This window comes from Sardina pilchardus, chromosome 2 (genome assembly GCF_963854185.1).
Source record: "Sardina pilchardus chromosome 2, fSarPil1.1, whole genome shotgun sequence".
Lineage (NCBI taxonomy): Eukaryota > Metazoa > Chordata > Actinopteri > Clupeiformes > Clupeidae > Sardina > Sardina pilchardus.
The window spans coordinates 5,640,144-5,662,156 of record NC_084995.1 but is presented as its reverse complement, the minus strand read 5'-3'; the positions used below and the strand labels follow the sequence as shown (position 1 = coordinate 5,662,156).

The window sequence follows — 22,013 nt, the reverse complement described above, 5'->3', positions numbered from 1 at the left end:
TGTCACCGATTAATGACGTGTGGGACGCATTGCACTGGAATATCCGATTTGTCTGTTTAGACCAGGGGTGCCCAAATACTTTCCCATCAAGGGCCAAAAATGAATCGGGGTGGAGAGTCGCGGGCCAAAAGTAAATGTTCAAGTCGTGGACCATTAAAATGAAATGTATTGCATATTTATGCAAAATTAACATTCTATAAAAAAAAGTAGCCTAGACTATTGTTTTAAGAAATACAGTCTTTACTGTGATGGTCTTTGCACTGTGTGCTTGTAATGCAAATACTCTTTACTGTGATTGTTTGCACTGTGTGCTTGTATTAATGCAAATGCAATGTGTACAACATTAATACACATAATCCAGATATTACATTTAAAATAAATAGATTTGATTGAGAAATGACAAACTACCGCCATAGCCGACGCACTCTCCATATCAGGCTCCCTACTAACGAGGAAGAATTTCCCCTGTGTAGCCTAAACAAGTTGGCCTAAGTCTGCAGTATCCCATTAACTGCATGACAGTAGTCTTTTTACAATATTATGTAAAAAAAAAAAACACGTTATCAAAATCAACTTCTGAACTAATCAACAACGTAGACATATACGCACGCACGCACACCTTTTGTTTGAGCGGGTGAGAGAACAGCGCACACACGCAAAGTTGCAGGCTGGGGTACTTGTTGTTTTGCTTTACTTTCAGTGGTTGCTAGTTAGTTATTAGCACACAATGTTAAGCTATTCACTAGCTGAGACTTCAAAGATCATTGATAGATATTTTCTTTATAAAGAACGAAAACGGAAAGGATCGGAGGCAGCAAACTTAGATGAGTTATTTCATATGGGCAAGGTGGGCAAAATTGGTGTGCTTGTCAAAACGCTAGCATTACAGCATGATAATGTTAAAGCTCACGAGCTGTTTAAAGCCAGACACACCGGTAGACTAGATCTAAGTGTGCGTACCATGACATTAATTCCTGCCTGCGGTACGTCCCGAGCTGCCTTCTCCTCAGCCTTCCTCACTCTTGTCGTCAACATATCCACGTCCACGAATATGGATATGCGCTGACAGGAGCTCAATAGCGCCCCCCTACCGCCCCATCTAAAACAATGTTAAACGGTGGCTAGATAGTGAACTGTTTTTGATTTTTTTTTAGTCGATAAAACGTTGAGACAGAATGAAAGTCTGACAAGAGCGCGGGCCAAAAAAAATCGGTCTCGGGCCAACTTTGGCCCGCGGGCCCCAATTTGGGCAGCCCTGGTTTAGACTGTAGACACATGCACACAAATCCGATCCATATCTGATTTAAAACCACAAACAAAAGGGGCCTGTATCCGATCTGAGGAGATCGGAATTCATGTGTTTTTTTTTCTGTTTACACTGTCGTGGCACAGATCGGATGCGTGCCACATGAGAGCAAAAAATCGGATTTGGGTCACTTCAAACTGGCAGTCTAAACACAGCCTAAGTGTGCGTGAGTGTGTGTGCGTGCGTGTGTGTGTGTGTGTGTTTGTGTGTGTTGTGTGAGTGGATGTAAGTGGATGTAAGGAGTGTGGCTTTCTATGATGCAGTGAAATGGGGGAGTTAGGTTAAGGTGAGAATGTTGTGGAGTGCATGGAGAAGTGTGGTATATATGAAGTGCTGCAGTCAGAGGTGTGTGTGTGTGTGTGTGTGTGTGTGTGTGTGTGTGTGTGTGTGTGTGTGTGTGTGTGTGTGTGTGTGAGTGAATGGGTAGACAGAGAGAGCTGAGCAGAGAGCAGTATAATGCAGGTTCAATTTAACTGGCTGTCAATTAAACTTGATAGGGCCTTGAGCAGCTGGCTCTTGACACAGGTGCAGATCAGCTTAATCAGCATGTGATGTCACAGCAGTGCAGTGCGATAAGGCCCGATCACATTGTAGACGGCATGCGCTGCGCTCACCGCTAGGTTGCTCTTGGTTGAGATAACGTTGTACGATTTTTGTTGCTGTTACCGCTCCTATTTCTATGGTTACTGCTGGGCTCCGCGCAAAAGACCATTCACTTACAGCGCGCCGCGGTCAAAGTTCAATTATTTCAACTTTGACCGCGGTACGCGCAACAGCGGCAAAGCGGCAAAATGCCGCCGGCGCTGCGCTTTGCTGCGCTTAGCGGCAGAGCCGCTTTTGCGCTCTCAACCCATTGAAATGAATGGGTTTCATAGCGCATGCCGCCTGTAATCTGATCGGGCCTATAGACCTCTGAAGTTCGCCTACAAAAAAGCTTCAATTAACTCCCGGATCTCCTTATATGGGCAAAGATGGCAGCTTTGGATCCTTTTTAGGCAAACTTCAGAGGTCTATGAAAAGTCAATGGGGAAAAATATTTTGCTAATATCTCAAAAAGTATCAAGTTTACAGAACTGAAATATACATACACTTAGTCTTATTTTCAAGACCTACGTAATAAAGTTTGAACCAAGTTTCTACATTAAACGGTTGAAGCTGAATTAGACCTGGTTAGGAGAATAAGAAGAAGAAGAAGATGCCCAGGGAGAACAGAACAGTGCATTTGCATGCACTGTAGTAAGAAGAAGAAGAAGCCCAGGAAGAACAGAACAGTGCATTTGCATGCACTGTAATAAGTGGTAAACGGAAAATAAGAAGAAGCCTAGGAAGGCTGTCAAGCGATTAAAAAAAAAAAATATATATATATCCAATGAATTACATACTATATACTGTATATTTTAAAAAAAAAATACTTTTACTTTGCGGGCAAGTAATTGGGCTACTGGTTTTCTACAGGAATGTTATGTTTGAACGGGCACTGCACTAGTTTGTTTAATTCTGAAGATTTTAGATTTCCCTGGCTTTCATGAGGAGTCACCACTGGATGCACTATTGAGATACTTTTGTGATCTCATGATTTACTGCAATCCATCTTATTCATGTACATTTTCTCTTTCAGAAATACAGTGACAGTGAACTTGCAAATCTTGATCCCTCTGAAGGTCCTGTTCTGAGTGTAAATGCATACATTCAAAGACCAGTGGAGAGAGTTCAAAAATACAAGACTTTTCTAAAGGTGAATAGAAATCGCTTTGGTTCATTATGATAAATAACATGTACTTCACCTCTTGAGTATGATCTCATATTTCTATTTATGTTTAGGAGTTAATTAAAAACAAGGCAAGAAATGGACAAAACTGCTGCCTGTTGGAGGAGGCTTATGCCATGGTGTCCTCCCTGCCTCAACGGTCTGAGAACACGCATCATGTTTCTCTCATAGAGAACTACCCTGCTACCCTGGAGGTCCTGGGCGAGCCCATTCGGCAGGTAGCTAAAACATCAACTAGAGAGCAGTTAGGTAGAGAGCCTGACTGATTCAAGACAAATAATCACGGAAGTAAAAAACGTATGAAAAGCTAGTTCCTTAGCATTATCTATTGTTTTACTGCACACCTGATTTGTGATCGGTTTTTACAGGGACCGTTTACAGTGTGGGAAGGTGCTCCGGGAATCAGGACATCATCCAGAGGCCATCATCGGCACGTCTTCCTCTTTAAAAACTATGTCATTATTTGCAAACAAAAACGAGGCACCAATGCAGACTCTCAGGCTTACATCTTTAAGAACATGATGAAGGTAAACTAATAGTATTTGTATTTGATCACTCTTTACTGCCTTACTTTTAGCATTTTTTAACTGATTTGATGATTATTGTTTTGCACGCATATTGTACCTAAAAGAAATATGTCATCTACAGCTGAACAATATTGATGTAAATGAGACAGTGGAAGGAGATGAAAGAGCCTTTGAGATTTGGCATGAGCGGGAGGACTCTGTCAGGAAGTACACTCTGCAGGCACGGACTGTCATCATTAAAAACTCATGGCTGCGAGACCTACGTGACCTGCAGCAGCGCTACAGTCTACCAGCCTGGAGTAAGTGTCACCTAATGAGAGTTTGATGGTTTTCTCGTAGTATAGTAGTATATTCAGTAGCTTTAGTAAATATGCGGGGGATTTCTCCTATGTGCGTAAGGGTGCGTTAGTGTGTACAAGTCAAAAAAGCTAGCCGCTATGCACATTTCAGCCTGCGCAAATTGTGCCCTATCATTCATGCGCGATGGAGTAGCTTACGCGTTTTGGGAGGAGCAACCCCCAAATCTAGGCATTTCTTATGTATACCGTAAATCCTCAAATTATTGCCGGGATTCTATTTGTAGCCGGGCCTCTAATAATACCCGGGGGCGTGGTCGATTTGGACAAATAATGGCCGGTCCCCAAATATAAGCTGGGGTAATATAATTGCCTACCAAAAGTCGTTTAGCCTACACCAGTGGTTCTCAACTTCTGAACTTCTGTATGGACGTTGTTGTTCCCACAAGAACTGTGCGCTGCTTTCCAAACAACAAGCCTTGGATAACCAGCAATGTCAAGAATGAAGACCATCACTGGCCTGAGGAAAAGTAGCAGCTCTGTGGAGGGAGATCTGGACAGGGCGAACCAGTTAAACCACTTTTACAACAGGTTTGACTGCCCTGCTCCAGCAACCAGGGTGACCAAGACCATGGCTACCTGACAGAGTGGCCACAGTTCGTCAGACTGAAGGACTGCCTCTCCGACACTGTCATCAGCAGCACAGGAGCTCCACAGGGAACAGTGCTCTCTCCAGTCCTGTTCACCCTGTACACATCTGACTTCTGCTATAACACGGAGTCATGCCACATGCAGAAGTTTTCAGACTATGATAATCAATGGAAGTAGCTACACCAGACGCGACAGTGGCGCGTACATTTGAAAAAAATAGACCCATCTTCTAAAATGGATTTTACGTGTCGCGAACGGAACACTTCAGTTACACGTCTGGTGTAGCTCCCATGTAAGAAATAAAGGCCTGCCTCGAATAAAAGCCTGCCCCAAATAAAGGCCTGTGATTTGCGCAGCCTAAGTAAACAAAATACCCCGGCCACAATTTGAGGATTTAAGGTACGCACATTCTGCCACAGGCTTAAGCACGTTTTCAGCTACGTGGGCTGTATTAAGGTTGAGCGCCACTACAAGGTGAATGTCGGTAGTAGGCCTAGTTCTACATAAGTACATGTAGGTTACACAGAATATTACAAATTGACATTACAGTATTACATTTGATGCTTAATAAGCTGACAGTGCCGAACAACTTCATGCTTTCCCCCATTACAGTGTCACACATTGGCTTATTTCCCGACATTACCTTATCCATGAGGCTTCATTGTTAAATAGTGAAAACCAAATTAGGAGAGAATTATGGAGAGAAAACTCAAATAATGAATAGTAATAACGCCAATTTATGTAGCCTATTTGTATGATTATCTGCACAGCACTACGCATTCAGTGAACAGAGTAGGCACGCATCTTGCATGCGTAGGAGGGAGAGTGGCCGATTCCAGCTGGCTTGTCATTTTATATCTTCCTTTTAATATAAGGAACGTTTAAAAGGAAATCATGAAGGCAACAAAGACGAGGCTACAGGAGTTTGCGAGGTTATCCGGTTCCCACTGTCAACTCAAATTGGTGAGGGTTCTGTAACATCTACAATCAAGTGATTTGGAACGACTAGTCTACTACTTTGACTTTTTGAGTCTTGAATAATTCATTTTCCAAGAATTTATGTCGTGCCGACTGAGGCATTCCATTCAGATAGCTATAGGAGGCTACCACATTTATAATTCACTTTTAATTGCAAACAGAACTCCTATGGCTATTCTAAGCCATCAAATGTGTCAATATAATATGCTACATTATATTGTAGGCTGCACATGTACAGGAAAGGTGTTATGTCCGAGATAGTCCATAAATTCAACTCATCTACTTTGTAATTCACCGGCGATTTACTGCTGCTCAGTGCTATGCCGCCTGAAAAGCTTGCGTACGCGAGTTCAGACTAGACGTGAGTTTGAGCGTATAGCACCGATCACGTTCACATTGATAAATGCCAAACTTTGCGTGGAAACAAGCGTACGCCTGTTTTACGCCTGTTTTTGGTCGTACGCACATTTCATAAATGAGGGCCAGTGTGAATTGCGTTTAGTAATTTTGTTTGTGAATCATTAGCTCATATAGTTAATGCAAGATGAATAATGTCATTGTGGATTTGATATTTTGGCTTATATTCAGCAAGCAACTTAACAGTGCTAACGTTATTAGACATTACTGTACAAGATATGTATTTCAAGATAATGCTAACGTGGTCTATGTCCGGTAGAAGCATCAGATATTATCAGGTGATTCAACATTAGGGGTTACCCGGCAGCTAACTGACCGACAAACGGCGAAAGGCAGAGCTAGAATTTCAGGTGCCTCCTTTGTTAATGTATTCTAAAGATGGAGGCAGAAACATGGCTCTCGCCATACAGACAAGTTGCGCGTATGTATTCTGAATGCCAGATTCTACACTTACAAGAATACTTTGATTTGTTGGTGGACATAATTACACATGAATGAGCACATATTTTTGTTGTTTTTGCTATGAATTGATAACCTGACTCTCGCCAGATCCTTGTAGTTCCGCCATGCTCCACCAGAGGCGTTTCGCTGAGCTCCCTACAAGGATCTGGGATCGAGGGCAATGCAAACTCATTCAAAGGAGCAAAAAATAATGAACCAATCAGGATCGCCGGGCGGGATTTCATAGATGTGACGTAGCGCCAAAGCGACTGTCTGATTCAAACAACAGTGGCGGCACGCAGTGAGGAGTCGTGTGCTGACATTATTTCAACTGTTTTGTTGAATCTGTTGAGTATTCATTCTTTAAAAGATGAACAGAGAATGGTTTTGAAGGCATTTATTGGTGGCAAGGATGTTTTCACTCTTCTTCCAACCGGGTTTGGCACAGAGCATGTGAGCGGAGCTGAGAGGCTAGAATTTTCACTCCCCCCTTACGTCCGTGTTCTCTCCTTCGCTCCATCGCTCAAAGTTGCACCAGACAGCTCCGCTCAAAAACCGCTCTCCGCTCACCTAAAATTTCATCCCGCTCCGGTGAAATCGCTCCACGCTCGCTCAAATTTAAAAGAGGGAGCACTATCTGACGTTTTTTCGCCGCAGTACGCCTGGAATACATTGCCGAATGTGGCCTGAACTGACGTGCACGGCTTTGTTGCTGGAAAGAGCCTGTGATTGAAACCTTTTTCGGACTTTTTTCAAAGATTAGGCTATATAGGATGGGTCCTACAAATAATTTCATCTTGTGACCAACAACTCACATGTGTATTCACTTACCAGTGTCATTTAATAGGCTACTACAAAGCTAAATGATCGCACTGCTTTGTTTAATTATTATTTTGAATGTGTCACATAGCCTATGCTGGTGAATAAACAGCATTTTAAAAAGAAACCATTGACGTTGTTCTTATGAAACAACCGAACAACATACTAGTGCACTCATCATTGCTAAAATCTCACCTTATTTCTCATAGCCTAATAAATAGGCATACAAAATTCAAATTCAAATTCACCTCAGACATGCGTGGACTTCGAGGAAATAGCTGTAGCCTATAAATAACTCCCAGCAACGCGAACATCAGTCAGAAAGTAGAACATATTTATTTCATAATATTTTAGAAAACTCCATCTTTCCATCTCTTAACGAATGACCTCTAGTGGCACACGTGATTCTGTGTGGACTCTGGGTGCATGCTCTAGACTTGTGGTGAGAACGGTATCGGAGCGGAACTGGAGCGAAACGGAACCATCGCTCCGGCCTCTGGATTAAAACCCGCTCTGCACTCCGACTATATTTCGGAAGCTCCGCTCCACGCTCAGCTCCACTCACATGCCCTGGTTTGGCAAGAGCTTGAAGTAGCCTAGCATGTCATTCAAGATAACGGACAAGTGGTTTATCCAATCACATACAAGGATTTTATTACAAGGCCCCACCTTCTGAAATACATCTCCTATTGAGAAGTCCCAGATCTGGCGAGAGTCAGGTTAATGAATTGACCCAAAAATCTACACAATGTAGCTTTAAGAATGGAATGTGACTGAAATGCATATGTGAGTCAAGGCAGGTGAGCAAATACTTTCGGCAATATAGTGTATGTCCTCTCTAGCCTGGGTGTTCCCATCCTGCCTTGCGCGGTGATTTCATTCACGCTGCACTAACCCTAGGCACTAACACCCAAATTTTCGCCTGATGTTGGTAACCAATCTCTTGCGTCTACATTCGGCGCCAAAGGATTTACACTGATGTCAATGGCAGCCCTTCACGTTGCATATGAACGCGCGGGGGCACCTTCGGCTTCCGATATTGACGCCAGGGGGCTTGGCATGCGTCCTCGTTCGACGAGTTGGGTGTGAGACCGTGTTGGATGAGCTATGCAAATTCGATAGACATCCGTGGCGCCCAATGAACGGATCTGGGCATACGAGAAAATGAACGTCTGGTTGCCAGACCACGTCTCATTTGAGAAGTGGTGGGCGCTAGCCAGGCTATGTCCTCTCTGCAAAAAATTGTAAAAATCTGCACTTAATTTACTACGTTTTTTCAAAATTAGCAAGGTTCAGCTGAACTTGCAACGTCACTGTGGCTATCTCCTGGTCAGCACCTTCGTATGCATATCATAAAGTCTAGTGGCAAGTCCATGAGACTATGAGCATATAGGGTGTGATATTTAAATGATTGCTTCTTATCAGCAATCACATTTACCAACACGTGTTCAGTCTTAGTTGGAATTGGAATGATGTGAATGTTTCATGAACACGTGAGCCTCATCGTAAGACAATTTTTGTGCTTAGATCTGCGTTGGTTTCTATGCTGGGTTGATAAGTTTAGTCATTGTTTATTTTCATTAGCTTTGCTTATATTAATACTGTTTATTGTTTATGTTGCTATTCTCTTTAGTCGACACTAGTCTGATCAACTGCTAAATTTAATTATTGTATTGTTTTGTCTGTATGTCGCTTTGGCCAAAGGCGTCTGCTAAGCAACCATAACCGTAACCATAAATGAGGGCCAATATAATACAACGATCTAACGGAGCACCATTTATTCTTTCATCAGGTCCACCTGATTTTGTTGAGATTCTGGCAGATTGTACAGCAGAGCTGGGACAAACAGTGAAATTGGCTTGCAAAGTTACAGGCACCCCCAAGCCCACAGTGGTGTGGTATAAGGGTAAGGATAATATTTTACAATGGGTAAATGTATTCAGTCCCCTTTTTCTTGTGATAACACTTTACAGTAAGGGTACATGAATTGTCATGAACTCATGAATCATCACAACTTGTCATGAACAAACATGAACAACACATCAACTAAAACATTAGGTATGGTGGGCATATGAAATATAATTTATTAAGAATGATCATGATTTATTTTTCTGCCAAAAATGTCATCATCACAACTCAAATTCAGATTGTGAACACAACTTGTGCAGTTCTCTAAACACATGTTATTATTCTCAACTTTAACTGAGGGGCAACATTAACCTAATCATGATGATCATGGTTAAGAAATCATACATGCATGAAGTCATGAATGAAAGGCTATGAACTCATGTAAATTCCTGATGATGTACAAAAGAATGAATTACTGCATAAATCATAAACTAATTCATGCTAAATTCATGATAATTCATGTAGCCTTATCGTCAAGTGTTACCTTTCTTGTTAGATGGCCGTGCTGTAGAGGCAGACCCTCACCACATCATCATAGAGGATCCTGATGGCTCATGCACTCTGATCCTGGACAACATGACCGCAGATGACTCTGGCCAGTATATGTGTTTTGCTACAAGCTCTGCAGGCAATGCCAGCACTTTGGGAAAGATCACTGTGCAAGGTAAGTCACAGTACCCATGCATTGTGATGGATGTATTGATTCAAGAATTAAAATCTTTTCATAATGAGATACAAATTTTGTGTACACAACTATTTTCTTTGTAGTTCCACCTCGCTTTGTGAACAAAATTCGAAATGCTACTCTAATTGCTGGTGAGGATGCTCAGTTCACATGCACTATTCAAAGTGCTCCAAATCCTAAAATCAGGTAATCTAAAACAATTAAAATAATTTTCTTATTTCTGTTTGCAAGATCTTTAAATAAGTATGATCCATTAAAATTAACGTATTCTTGCATAATGATTCATGATCAGATGGTTTAAAGAGGGGCGCCTGTTAACTGATCAAGAAAAATACCAGACGTACAGTGAGCCCCGCAGTGGTGTCCTTGTCCTAATCATTAAAAACCCTGGTGAGAGGGACCTGGGACATTATGAATGTGAGGTATGATATTTCTCAACAAATTTGTTTTTAAATACGTCATGGTATTCTGTGCATTACTGATTTTGTATGAAAAAAACACATGCAATCATCCAGGTTGCATTACAGATGCAACTGCGATGCAATTTGTATCTTACTTTATAAATCATTTTGATTTGTTGTTTCTAGCTATCTAATCGTCTCGGCAGTGCCAGGTGTGGAGCTGACTTGTGCCATCCCATTGTAGCCATGGCCAGTGACCGCAGAGGAGAACAAGCCATTACAATTGAAGGTAACATACAACAATTCAGCAATCACTTTAAATCAGTTTTAGCTGCTCCCCTTTATCATACCCAAACATGATTTACTTAAATCCTGGTTATGTATGTCTTTTTGTAGTGACAGAACAAGAGACAAAAGCTCCAAAGAAAACCATTATCATGTAAGTTGCAAAGTTGTACTTTGCCGGATTATCTACCTAACTGACTAATTACACTCCTTTCTAGTCACAGCATTTGCACAAATCTTAAAAAACTTTAAACATAATATATTTTGTTATGAAGATCTGATTGATGGTGCATTCCCTCACACTCTGTGCCTTTTGTCATCCTCAGAGAGGAGACCATTACTACTGTGGTAAAAAATACTAGATTGAAGCGCCACATGTCCCCACGCACCTCTGCCATGGGAATGTACCATAGTGAGACCTCCACCCCTGAACCTCCAAGACAAAGACGCCTGATGCCGAGGAAAGCTGTACCAACACTCTATGTCACAGAACCAGATGGTGCCACAGGGAAGAATCCCAAATGGGTTGAAGTGGAGGAGATCATTGAATATAAGGTTAATAAGTCCCCTAAGCTACCGCGGAGACGGGGTGCCTCTCCTGCTCGACCAGAAAGAGAGCATGTCACCTCCACTAGACCCAAGAAGTCCTCACAGACCAACCCCAATGCAAATAACAACAACAACAACCTTGTGGAAGTCATCCAGGCATCACATTCACAACAGGACCCAAATACCACACTGAATTTGGACAATGTTGAAAACTTAGCTCCAAATGTACCACAGATAGATGCTGAAACAAATGAAGAACACTCATCACAGGCCACTTGGTTAGGACAGGTTCATCACCCTGAAGGGATGAGTGGTCATCACACCTCTGTTTTTGAAGATGGAGAGGCAGGGAGCAAACGTAAAGAAGAACCTCCCTTTATTGTAGAGTCAGAATCGGAAATTGATGCATTTGTAGGTACTACAAGCTTGCCATGTGGAAATGGCCATGTGGTCATCCTAGAAGACTTAGAGGACTATGTCCCACAAGATTGGGAGGCATATGGCAGAGCAGTAGCTCCACGTACCTCCCGTGTGACTCCCTGTGAGGTTTCTGTCATACAAAAGGACATCAGTGAACCCACTGTTGGTCAGCCTGTGATATTGAACCTTGACTGGCCTGAGTGTAAGCCTAAGCCCAACATAGGTGTCTTTAACCGCTTCAGAGAATATCTTTCTGGCTTTACCACAGTACTTCCCACTTCCAGGAGCCAGAAGGAACAGCACAAACACACAAGGAATTCTTGTGCCACCAATCAGCTCACTTTCACCGTAGGGGCACATGAGAGCCACACTAAGATGGAGGTCAAACCCCAATATTGCTCCGAAATTCAAAGGAATATTAAGGATAACCAAATGAGCTTTAAGACTCGAGTGTCTGCAAATACTCAAGGCTATGTAGCTGTTGGAGAAAGCATGCCTTCTCAGATAATGAAGAACAATCTGAATCAGAAGCAATAGTCTGGCAGTCAGTTGAAATGAGTTAAGATTCTCTATTGCACATCAGATATCACAAATGAGGACTCGCAGTAGTCCTTTTAGTCTTAACAGGGAACAGTTCTGTAAAATCTACTTTCAATGGCATATTTTGACCTTATGTTTGCTCCAAAAGGCAAACCATTCCAGTTAATGTATAAGACCTTGATCAAATCTAATACACTGTGGCCATTTAATTCCTTTGTGTTAAAAAGGCCTGTTTCAGTAACCATGCTATCCATCACAAGTATGCTGTTGTAGGTGTGAGTATGTTTGAAGCACAAATCTGGGGGGGGAAAAGCACAAATGCCTTCAAATGAATAGCTGTCAGGCAGTTTTACTTAGTTATGTGATACTGTCAAGTCAAGTCAAGTCAAGTCAAGTCAAGTCAATGTATTTATGTAGCACATTTAACACATCAAAAGTTGACCCAAAGTGCTATACAAATAATAAGTGAATTGAAATACTACAATATACTATTCCTGCATACAAGGAACAAAGAGAACGTAATAGAAGAATAAAGAGTAAACACTCCAGAAGAAAGGATAATAACAGATCAAGCATAAAGCAAGTAAAATAATTTAATAAAACAAGGTGATATTAATTTAATTTAATGAATGAATGAATGAATTTAAATAATAATTGAATATAATACAACGCACATAGAAGAATAAGATAAATTAAGAATAGACTTTACTACTAAGACCATGGAGGAACTTGGGGTCTACTTAGAGAGAGGGTTGGATTTTAGATTTTCAATGGCGAGACAAGACTTGATATGTTATGGAAGACTATTCCAGAGCTGGGGGAAGCAACAGTGAAGGTCCAGCGTCCTGTTGTGACGCATATTTGTCTGCACAGCCAAATCCTGTTCGTCAACAGAACACTGTTTGCCTAATTTCTCTAAAATCACATCTGGAGAAGATCTTTAATCAATCATATCAGTATTCAGTGTCTCATTGATCTTGTTGCCAGACTATTGTAAATGTGTCCTCACAGCATGAGCACTTGCAATTAATTGCATAATGTGGTGCTTATACAACATTGCATTGCAAGTGTCACTGCGACATTGCATTGTAGTGACACTTGCATGAAGGTTTGAAACATGGCCTCATATGTTTCTACCCTTGACTTGAGGTCTGAGCTTGCCAAAGCAAATATCTATGACAACTAACAATCACATAGGGGCACTACAATTCATGTTCAAAATTAGTTTTTATGTTTTGAGAATGTGCAACCTTAGTGAAAATAGAACAGGAGAAATGGGTTTTGGTTGATTTTGTGCAACTGAGAATACAGGTTTGAGAACCACTATGACAACATTTGCAGTTAACACTTATTACAGATGATTTCGTAATAACACTTATTCTAGATGATTTCTTTAAAGATGTGATTGAAAGATTTGATGCATATCATTAAATATAGTTACATATTGCTCAAAATGAATTACTAAAATGGCAGGGTTGTTGTTGATATTTCATTGTAGAGACAACTGTCAAATATTTCCCCACTATTAATGTGTGCGTGCACTCTTCCTTGTATTATTGTGTTTTGTTTTACTGGATAGTAAATTAGTACAGTAAATGGAGAGGGACAACCTGAGTGCCTGTGAGTAAGTAGATGTAAATTAAATTTGCTTGTGTTGGAGTTTTGAGTAATAAATGTCTTGCAGAGTATTTATCAGTATTTGTGTGTTCTTGTTTCACACTCACTTGCACTGCTGTCCCCTACATTTAGTTGCACAATATTGATATAAAGGCCATTACAGTACAATGAAAGGTATAGATTCACGTCTGAAAATGTGGTAACACTTTACATTACGGCTCGCTAATAAGGTGGTAATTGTATGGTAATTTCTATGTAATTTCATGGTAACAATCCCTTGTTACCACTTGTTACCACTTATTACCAGTAATTTCTATGCAGTTTCTAGTGCAATTACTCTGCTGTTTCTAGGTAATAGCAATGCAAACAGCATTAATTAAGGTGGTAATTTCTATGGCATTTTGATATAATTTTATGAATAATCCTTTGTAGCCACTTATTACAAGTTATTTCCATGCAGTTTCCAGTGCAATAACTCTGCAGTTTTAAGGTAATAGCGATGCAAACAGCTTTCATTTTAAGTATAATAAAATGGTAATTATTTGAAACTTTACTTATTGTTTTTGTTTAATTACATGACAAACAAGGAGGTAATTTCCAGGAACATACACAGCATCAGGGCCGTAAAATACATTATCACTTATTTCCACCCAATTACTTAGTTATTAGCCTACAATGAAAGAGACAAACCAAGTCATTGTCGTAGTAAGCTGGTAAAGAAGACATGATGTGCCTGTAACTAAGCTGGAACAAGTGAAGTCATTTTATGGAAACTATATGGTATCAGAGCTGTAAAATTCACTATTACCTCTTTCTATTTAATTACCTAGCTGTGTTGATAAACCCATCAATTATCCTTATGACATTTTTAGTGTTGTTTTTGTTTAATTACCTGAAAAACAAGGAGGTAATTACCAGGAAAATACACAGCATCAGGGCCGTAAAATACATTATCACCTATTTCCACTCAATTACTTAGTTATTACCATCTCTGATCTGAAATAGGCTATTTTGTAGCCTACTGACACACAAACACATGTTGAGTACGACCTTTATTACTTTGTTCTGCAAAAAAAGAAAGTTAACATTTAACATACAACATTTAAAGTAGCCTATAAGTCCACCGAAAATTTAACTAAGCCATGGAAGAAGTATGTTTCGTTGATCACGCAGTAGGCTAGCCTGCAGAGCTAGCATGAGCTACAGCCCAAAATCGCTAACAGTGGCATAAAGCCATAGGCTACGCTTTCAAAATTAAACCACTAACATTGCTCAAAACAGCGCAAAACCTCGTCAGCAGCTAGCTCATACACACACACACACACACACACACAAACACAGACAAGCACAGGCACACACACACACACACACACACACACACACACACACACACACACGTACATAACAAATTACACAAACACATGCACAAACACGGCCACACGCATGCACACACACACTCTCACACACACACACACACAGATGCACAGTACACACACACACACCTACATACACACACACACACACACACACACACACACACACACACACACACACACCTACGCAGGCACACACACACTCACACACACACATACACAAACACACACACACACACACACACACAGGCACACACACAGATACACCCACAGAGAGAGAGAGAGAAAGAGAGAACACACACAGAATACACACAGATGCACAGTGCACACACACACACACACACACACACACACACACACACACACACAGATGCACAGTACACACACACACACCTACATACACACACACACACACACACACACACACACACACACACACACACACACACACACAGATGCACAGTGCACACACACACACACACACACACACACACACACACAGATGCACAGTGCGCACACACACACACACACACACACACACACACATCTTTGAGTAAGTTTTGTGAGACCACCGGAGCTGAGAAGTGAGTGTGTGTGTGTGTGTGTGTGTGTGTGTGTGTGTATGGGTGCGTTTCTGTGTGCCCGTGTGTGTGTTTGCATGTGTGTATATGTGTGTATGTGCATGTTCTGTGTGTATTCTGTGTGTGTTCTCTTTCTTTCGCTCTCTCTCTCTGTGTCTGTGTGTGTTCTGTGTTATCTGTGTGTATTCTGTGTGTGTTCTCTCTTTCTCTCTGTGGGTGTATCTGTGTGTGTGTGTGTGTTTGTGTATGTGTGTGTGTGTGTGTGTGTGTGTGTGTGTGTGAGTGTGTGTGTGTGTCTGTGTGTGTGTGTGTGTAGGTGTGTGTGTGTGTGTGTGTGTGTGCACTCGCGCGCATTTGTGTGTGTGCCTGTGTGTGTGTGTGATCTGATATTGGAGTGACAGTGACGGCAGAGAACACAGTGAACATATACACATAGAGACACATAAAACACACACACAAGCAGACACACACACACACACACACACACTCATAGACAGAGAAGCACTCATACACAAAAGCAAGCGCACATGCACACAATCATTAACATACATAAAAGTTGCAATAGGGGATGGAGTAGGCAATGGAAACAAAAGCGTGATTGATATTTGCGGAGAGAATGTGCAGGACTGAGCGGCGGTCATATTGTGTATCGCTTTGCGGTACATCTACGGTAGTTCATTTTTGAGTGGACAAGAGGCATTATATGAGTCATCACATGTGGCAATATCCCAGCACAGCGCCACTCAATACTTTTTACTGCTAGCAATTACTCTGCATAGTGCATTGAATTACCAACAAAAACACAAAGTAGGTGGCCAGCAGATGTACTTTTTGATCACAAAACCTTGGTTTTTGATTTAATATTGATTATTTCTCATTAAGCATCACAAAATATAAGGCCACAAGCACTAAACTTACTTGATCTACTGCTGTGTTAGAGTTAGCGCCGCCATGTTGGATAATTTTATTCGAGTTCACTTTTAAGCAACGTACTGTACGTCTTGAGTGGTGTCACATTGCTTTCCAAGGGTAAATTAAAAGGCTAAAGATTAGAACTATTTGTGTGGGTAAAGGATATTGCCACGGCGATGGATACCCCTACATCTTTACTTCTGAGTGACCCTGCCTCTCAGGGATGCTTTTTTTTTATATACCAAACCGTGTTGCCAGTTACCCTAAGAAGTTGTGCAATGTTCCTCCTTTTGTTTTCTATACTATTATAGAAAGCCTTTTGTTATCTCCGTCCCAACTTTTCTTTAAACATGTTGCTGGTATCAAATTTAATACAGTATGAATACTAGCCTACACTGTGTTTCATCCTGATTGCCATCGACTTTCAAAGCTCTGCGAGACTTTGGTCTGACCAAGAGCCTGTGCTCAACGGTTTCTCCAAGCGCATGGTTGACCCGCGTCCTTCAAGTGCCTCGATTTGCTACTGGTCGATGTCAGAAAGGGGTTTGCCGAGTTTAAACCAATCACAACACTTTTTCCTCTGACGTGTGTTCACGCGACGGGAACTGCTTGAGTAACCCCGCATTCACACTGTCTCCGTCCGTCAACGGATCTCATTCACTTTGCATGGGGCGGACTCGAAATGCATTGTGGGTCCGTCCGTCGCTTCAGCTCCATTGCCTCCGTCAAGAAAGTTGAGAAATGTTCAACTTTTCAGGCAGCGACGGATCCGTCAGCCAATCAGATCACGTGTATGCAAATACACATACGGCAGATCCAACCTCCGTGATCCGTTGACGGACGGAGACAGTGTGTACGCGGGGTAACAGGATGAGTTCTGCTGCGTCACTGCCTTGAACACATCTCTACCCAGAGCCGTTGGAGCTGCTCAAAGTTGATTGGTTCTCGACCAAAGGGGGCAGTTCCGCAGTTTTGCGGAATTCAGAAATCCTGCCCGATCAGCAGTTGGTCAGACCAGCGACAGCAACGCCGTGACGTGACTTTACGTGCGTGACCGCCCACCTATTTCGGGTTGTGGAGCAACGTTGCGGCTATGTCTTTTGACCATGTTATATTAAACGTAACTTAACAATACTTAATGCTAAATAGAGCATTATACAGTCTCTGCTCTGTTTCTATGGAAGTTGCAAGAATCCACGTTGCCGTTAAATAATTAAATAGCCTTCCAACAGTTTGAAGCAGCTTGCCACCGATTAGTTTCGGTTTCTATCTCGCAATTGCGCACACGCATGCATGCATTCTATGAACACTCACCTAGTTGTATTGTTCTAATACCACCAAATTAGCAAGTATTTCCTCCTGATGGCAGAAACGCTCGTTTTCGTTGCTACAGCAACCTGTAAGATCTGTTACTAATGTGACTCAGTCTGAACAGAGCCATATCCGATTTGGACACTTGCTAAAGGCAGTGTGAACAGTACCCTAAAAATCGGATATGAGAAGGAATCAGATTTGAATCAGATTCGTCTGCAGTCTGAACGCGGCCAAAGAGTAAAGCAAATAGCCTATAGGCATAATGAAACACTACGGACTGGAGCAGTATCTTTGCAACATGTTTTAAATTAATCTGTATGAAAAGGAAAACTACTTAAGAAGGATGTTCCACATTATTAAGCATGCCATAGGTTTCAAGCAATACGGGAAAGAAAAAGTATCTCTCTGTTGCTGAAAAGCGTGAAATTGTGCACTAACTTGGACAAGGTATGAAAACATTGGATATTTCCCAAAAACATAAGCGTGATCATCATACAGTGAAGAAATTTCTAGCTGATTCAGAGTACAAGTGTAGAGTACAAGTACATTCAGAGTACAAGACAGGCATAATAAGGAAGGTTTCTGACAGACAAATTCATAGGATTGAGAGAGCAACTGCTACAAATGCCATTGCAAAGCAGCAAGCAGGTATTTGAAGCCGCTGGTGCCTCTGGAGTCCCGCGAACCTCCAGGTGCAGGATCCTCAAGAAGTTTGCAAGTGTGCATAAGCCTACTATCGGCCACTCCTAAACAATGCTCACAAGCAGGAACAGTTGCAGTGGGCTCAGTAATACATGAAGACTAATTTTCAAACAGTTTTGAGTGCTGTACAACCCTAGATGGTCCAGATGGATGGAGTAATGGATGGTTGGTGAATGGCCACCATGTCCAAACAAGACTGAGACGTCAGCAAGGACGTGGCGGAGTCATGTTTTGGGCCGGAATCATGGGTAGAGAGCTGGTAGGCCCCTTTAGGATCCCTGATGGTGTGAAAATGAGAGTAGAGTGTCTGACTGACCACTTTCTTCCAGGGTACAAAAAGAAGAATGGTGCCTTCCATAGCAAAATCATCTTCATGCATGACATGCACCATCTCATGCTGCAAAGAATGCCTCTGGGTCATTGGCTGCTATTGGCAGGAAAAGGAAAGACACTCATGGTGTGGCCCCCATCTTCCCCTGACCTCAACCCTATTGAGAACCTCTGGAGCATCATCAAGCAAAAGATCTACGAGGGTGATTTGCATAATAATTTGGAGCGCAGTGTATTATAATAAAGTGACTACATGAGTAATGTTACTGTAACAAGGTGGTCAGGGCAACCACCCCATATCTGTAGCCTGACTACGCCACCCTGGGGCCTAGCGCCTCAGGGAACCTTTAAGAGATTGAGACCATTACGAATAGAGCATCACAGGTTCGATTAAGCATATGGAGACATGAATTCCTTAAACACAGTATTGATTGAACACAAAAGACAGACATTTAACAGAGGCAGACAGAGCTTGCCTGAGGGGGCAGGCTAATATCAATGGTGACAGGTTAATACTAAACACAGCAATTCTACAGTATGAAAGTGTTTCAAGCAGTAGTGCAGCTCTCCACTAGCCTGACGAGCCAGACCCATATCAAGATGTAGGGTCTGGACACTCACCGTAGACAGGGCGCAATCGGAGGGGTAGGATAAACAGTTGTCTTTCAAATTCCCTCCCCGCAATAGGATAACGCTAAACGAATCATCTTCTTGTTTTCAAGTAGCAGGATGCGTAACCTTCCCTCTCCACGCAATAGGATAACGCTATACGAATCATCTTCTTGTTTTCAAGTAGCAGGATGCGTAACCTTCCCTCTCCACGCAATAGGATAACGCTAAACGAATCATCTTCTTGTTTTCAAATAACAGGATGCGTTACCGTCGCAACTTCTGGTCGCATGTCAGTCACCATAATGTTAAGCCCACCCACCGACTCTATACACGCTGTGATTGGAACGCTGGTGCTGGGGGTTCTCAGCTCCCTGGCTCAATGGATCGTGCCTAGACTGCCCCGCCAGCCAAATTACATTTGCTGCCGCTAGGGGCGTCTAGATTTCTAGGCTAGCTCTTAGGGATGCAACGGTTTTCAATAATTTATTGAACCGTTCGGTTTGGCCTGTTCGGTTCAATAGACTCACCTAAACCGCAATATTTCGGTATACGCGACATTAAACTTTTTATTTAATACAAGGTTATTGCGCGCGCGTAGCCTGGGAGCGATAGAGAGGAGTGCTTAGGACCCGGGGGATGCGTTTTCTCTGACTGTTCAGCTTGCCTCTCGTCAACCTTGCAACAACCAATCAGAATTTTACTGAATTTCCCAAGAGCCAATAAGCGCGTTGAAATTCAAATGAAGGAGTCATGTGAGAAGAAACAAACTTTACCGGCGGCTGCATGATCATGGCGACATTTGAAGTAGCCCACGAACAAGGCAAAAAGACCGTCAGTAAACAAAGCACAGGCCCTTTCCGAAACGGATCCCTACTCACTTCGACTCGGTTAGCGAGTGAACTTCCTTTTCAAGTCCACTCGTGGGTGCGGAGAACACTCGCATTTGAAGGGTTAGGGGGTTAAAACAGCGTTACATTTCGGATGCGCTTGAAGGGAGAAGGAAGTTGACGTCATATTCGTTTTCATAGAAATTATGAAGCCAATATATATTAAATCGCCAATTAAGATGTTCTGGACACCCCTATGTATTAGGATATACATCCCTCTTCTCTCCTTTCATTACTATGAGTGAGGAGTTGCATTTTATGCTTTATTTAACATCAAATTATAAAAGTGCTGTAAATGCGACCTGCACATGTGTTCAAATATTACAGCCTACTTCTGTACGATCTTGCACATTTTACTGAGTATCAAACTGAACATGAGTTGTTACAATGTAGCTTAAATCACGCTTTTATCTGTAAATGCCGTCATACGGACCAAAAAACAACTGGCAGGGAGATTCACGAGCTGCACGAACACTTGAAAACGGTTGCACCTGCGTTTCAAGTCAGCATCGATGCTGACTTGCTCCTGGAGGCGTGGTAGCCCCTCTCCCTAGGCACTTCACTCGACTCAAAATTCGTTTCGGATGATACTTAATGTGGCGGACCCTCGCGTGAACGCGCAAACGAAGTGGAAGTGTGTAGTGTTAGGATTTAGGGGCTGGTTTCGGAAAGGGCCACTGTGTGCATTGCAAGCACTGCTTCACAACGATCACCTAATAAAGGTAACACATCCAACATGTCGGCCCACTTGCGCCTTCATCACCCGGCTGTAACCTTAAGTGGAGCAGCACGGAGAGTTAGTTTGCCACCGAAAACCCAACCATCCATTGCTGCAGCCTTTCGACAACAATATTCCTATAATTCCCAAAGACATAACGAATACGACGGCGTATTAGGGCCACGTATATATACTTTGTAAAGACGCAAATTTGCCACTTTAGAAGGTCGAAAATTTGCCACATTATAAAGTCTGTGTGTAACAGTGTAACCGGTGGTTTCTGCCCTGCGTTGATTGCTCGCTAGTGTAGCCTAAGAAAGCGTGACGCCGACACAGCTGAGTGTATTCTCTTTTTGATAGTTTACTGGAAAATATTGTAGGGATGGGAGGTTATAGGAGATGGGGAGGCTGACATGTCATTCCAAACTCGGGTCATTTATTTTCCTGACGTTGTACGCTAGGCTACGGGCAGCGGGAGGTGTCCACTCGAAAAACAATAAACTCACTTCTAAATCAGTCAATCGCTCGTCCACTCGTCAATCACACAACTCTCTCGCACACACACGCACACACACACACACACACACACACACACACACACACACGACAGGAGACACAGGGGAAACAGACACTTTGTGAAGTGGCAAATTTGCCACTTTCTTCTCGGAATATTGCCCCCCCTGACAACAGGTTGCAATAATGTTCATTTCATTGTTCTAATATTTTTAATGCTGCACTGCACTTTTGTCTATGTTTACATTTTTTACGTTCATAAAAGAGGACAGGGCAGGCACTCCCAAATCAAATATCCATTTGAAACTAGCCTACACATAATACTACCTCACCAATTATTTTGAGAAGATTTTCAGAATTGTTCACTACTTTTTTGAGGGTGTATAACAGTTAAGTATTTTCTTTAAATGTGTGAAGAACAGTGAGTTTATTAAATAAATAACTACACATTACTTTATGCTGC

At 42.1% G+C, this 22,013-nt stretch overlaps 2 protein-coding genes across 10 annotated transcripts in view; one reads left to right on the top strand and one right to left on the bottom strand.

Moving 5' to 3' along the window:
• Positions 1-13,679, top strand: part of obscnb (obscurin, cytoskeletal calmodulin and titin-interacting RhoGEF b) — a 345,273-nt gene extending 331,594 nt beyond the window's left edge. For all 9 annotated transcript variants that reach the window (XM_062517333.1, XM_062517305.1, XM_062517313.1 and 6 more), the window contains 11 exons: positions 2,925-3,041; positions 3,128-3,292; positions 3,443-3,601; positions 3,723-3,900; positions 8,996-9,109; positions 9,608-9,775; positions 9,880-9,982; positions 10,089-10,218; positions 10,384-10,486; positions 10,594-10,636; positions 10,809-13,679. In XM_062517333.1, coding sequence (XP_062373317.1) covers positions 2,925-3,041; positions 3,128-3,292; positions 3,443-3,601; positions 3,723-3,900; positions 8,996-9,109; positions 9,608-9,775; positions 9,880-9,982; positions 10,089-10,218; positions 10,384-10,486; positions 10,594-10,636; positions 10,809-11,988 — 2,460 coding nt within the window. In that variant the 3' untranslated portion in view covers positions 11,989-13,679. The remainder of the gene's footprint in view (positions 1-2,924; positions 3,042-3,127; positions 3,293-3,442; positions 3,602-3,722; positions 3,901-8,995; positions 9,110-9,607; positions 9,776-9,879; positions 9,983-10,088; positions 10,219-10,383; positions 10,487-10,593; positions 10,637-10,808) is intronic.
• Positions 1-22,013, bottom strand: part of atg9b (autophagy related 9B) — an 839,198-nt gene that overhangs the window by 490,913 nt on the left and 326,272 nt on the right. The gene's annotated exons all lie outside the window — the stretch shown is intronic.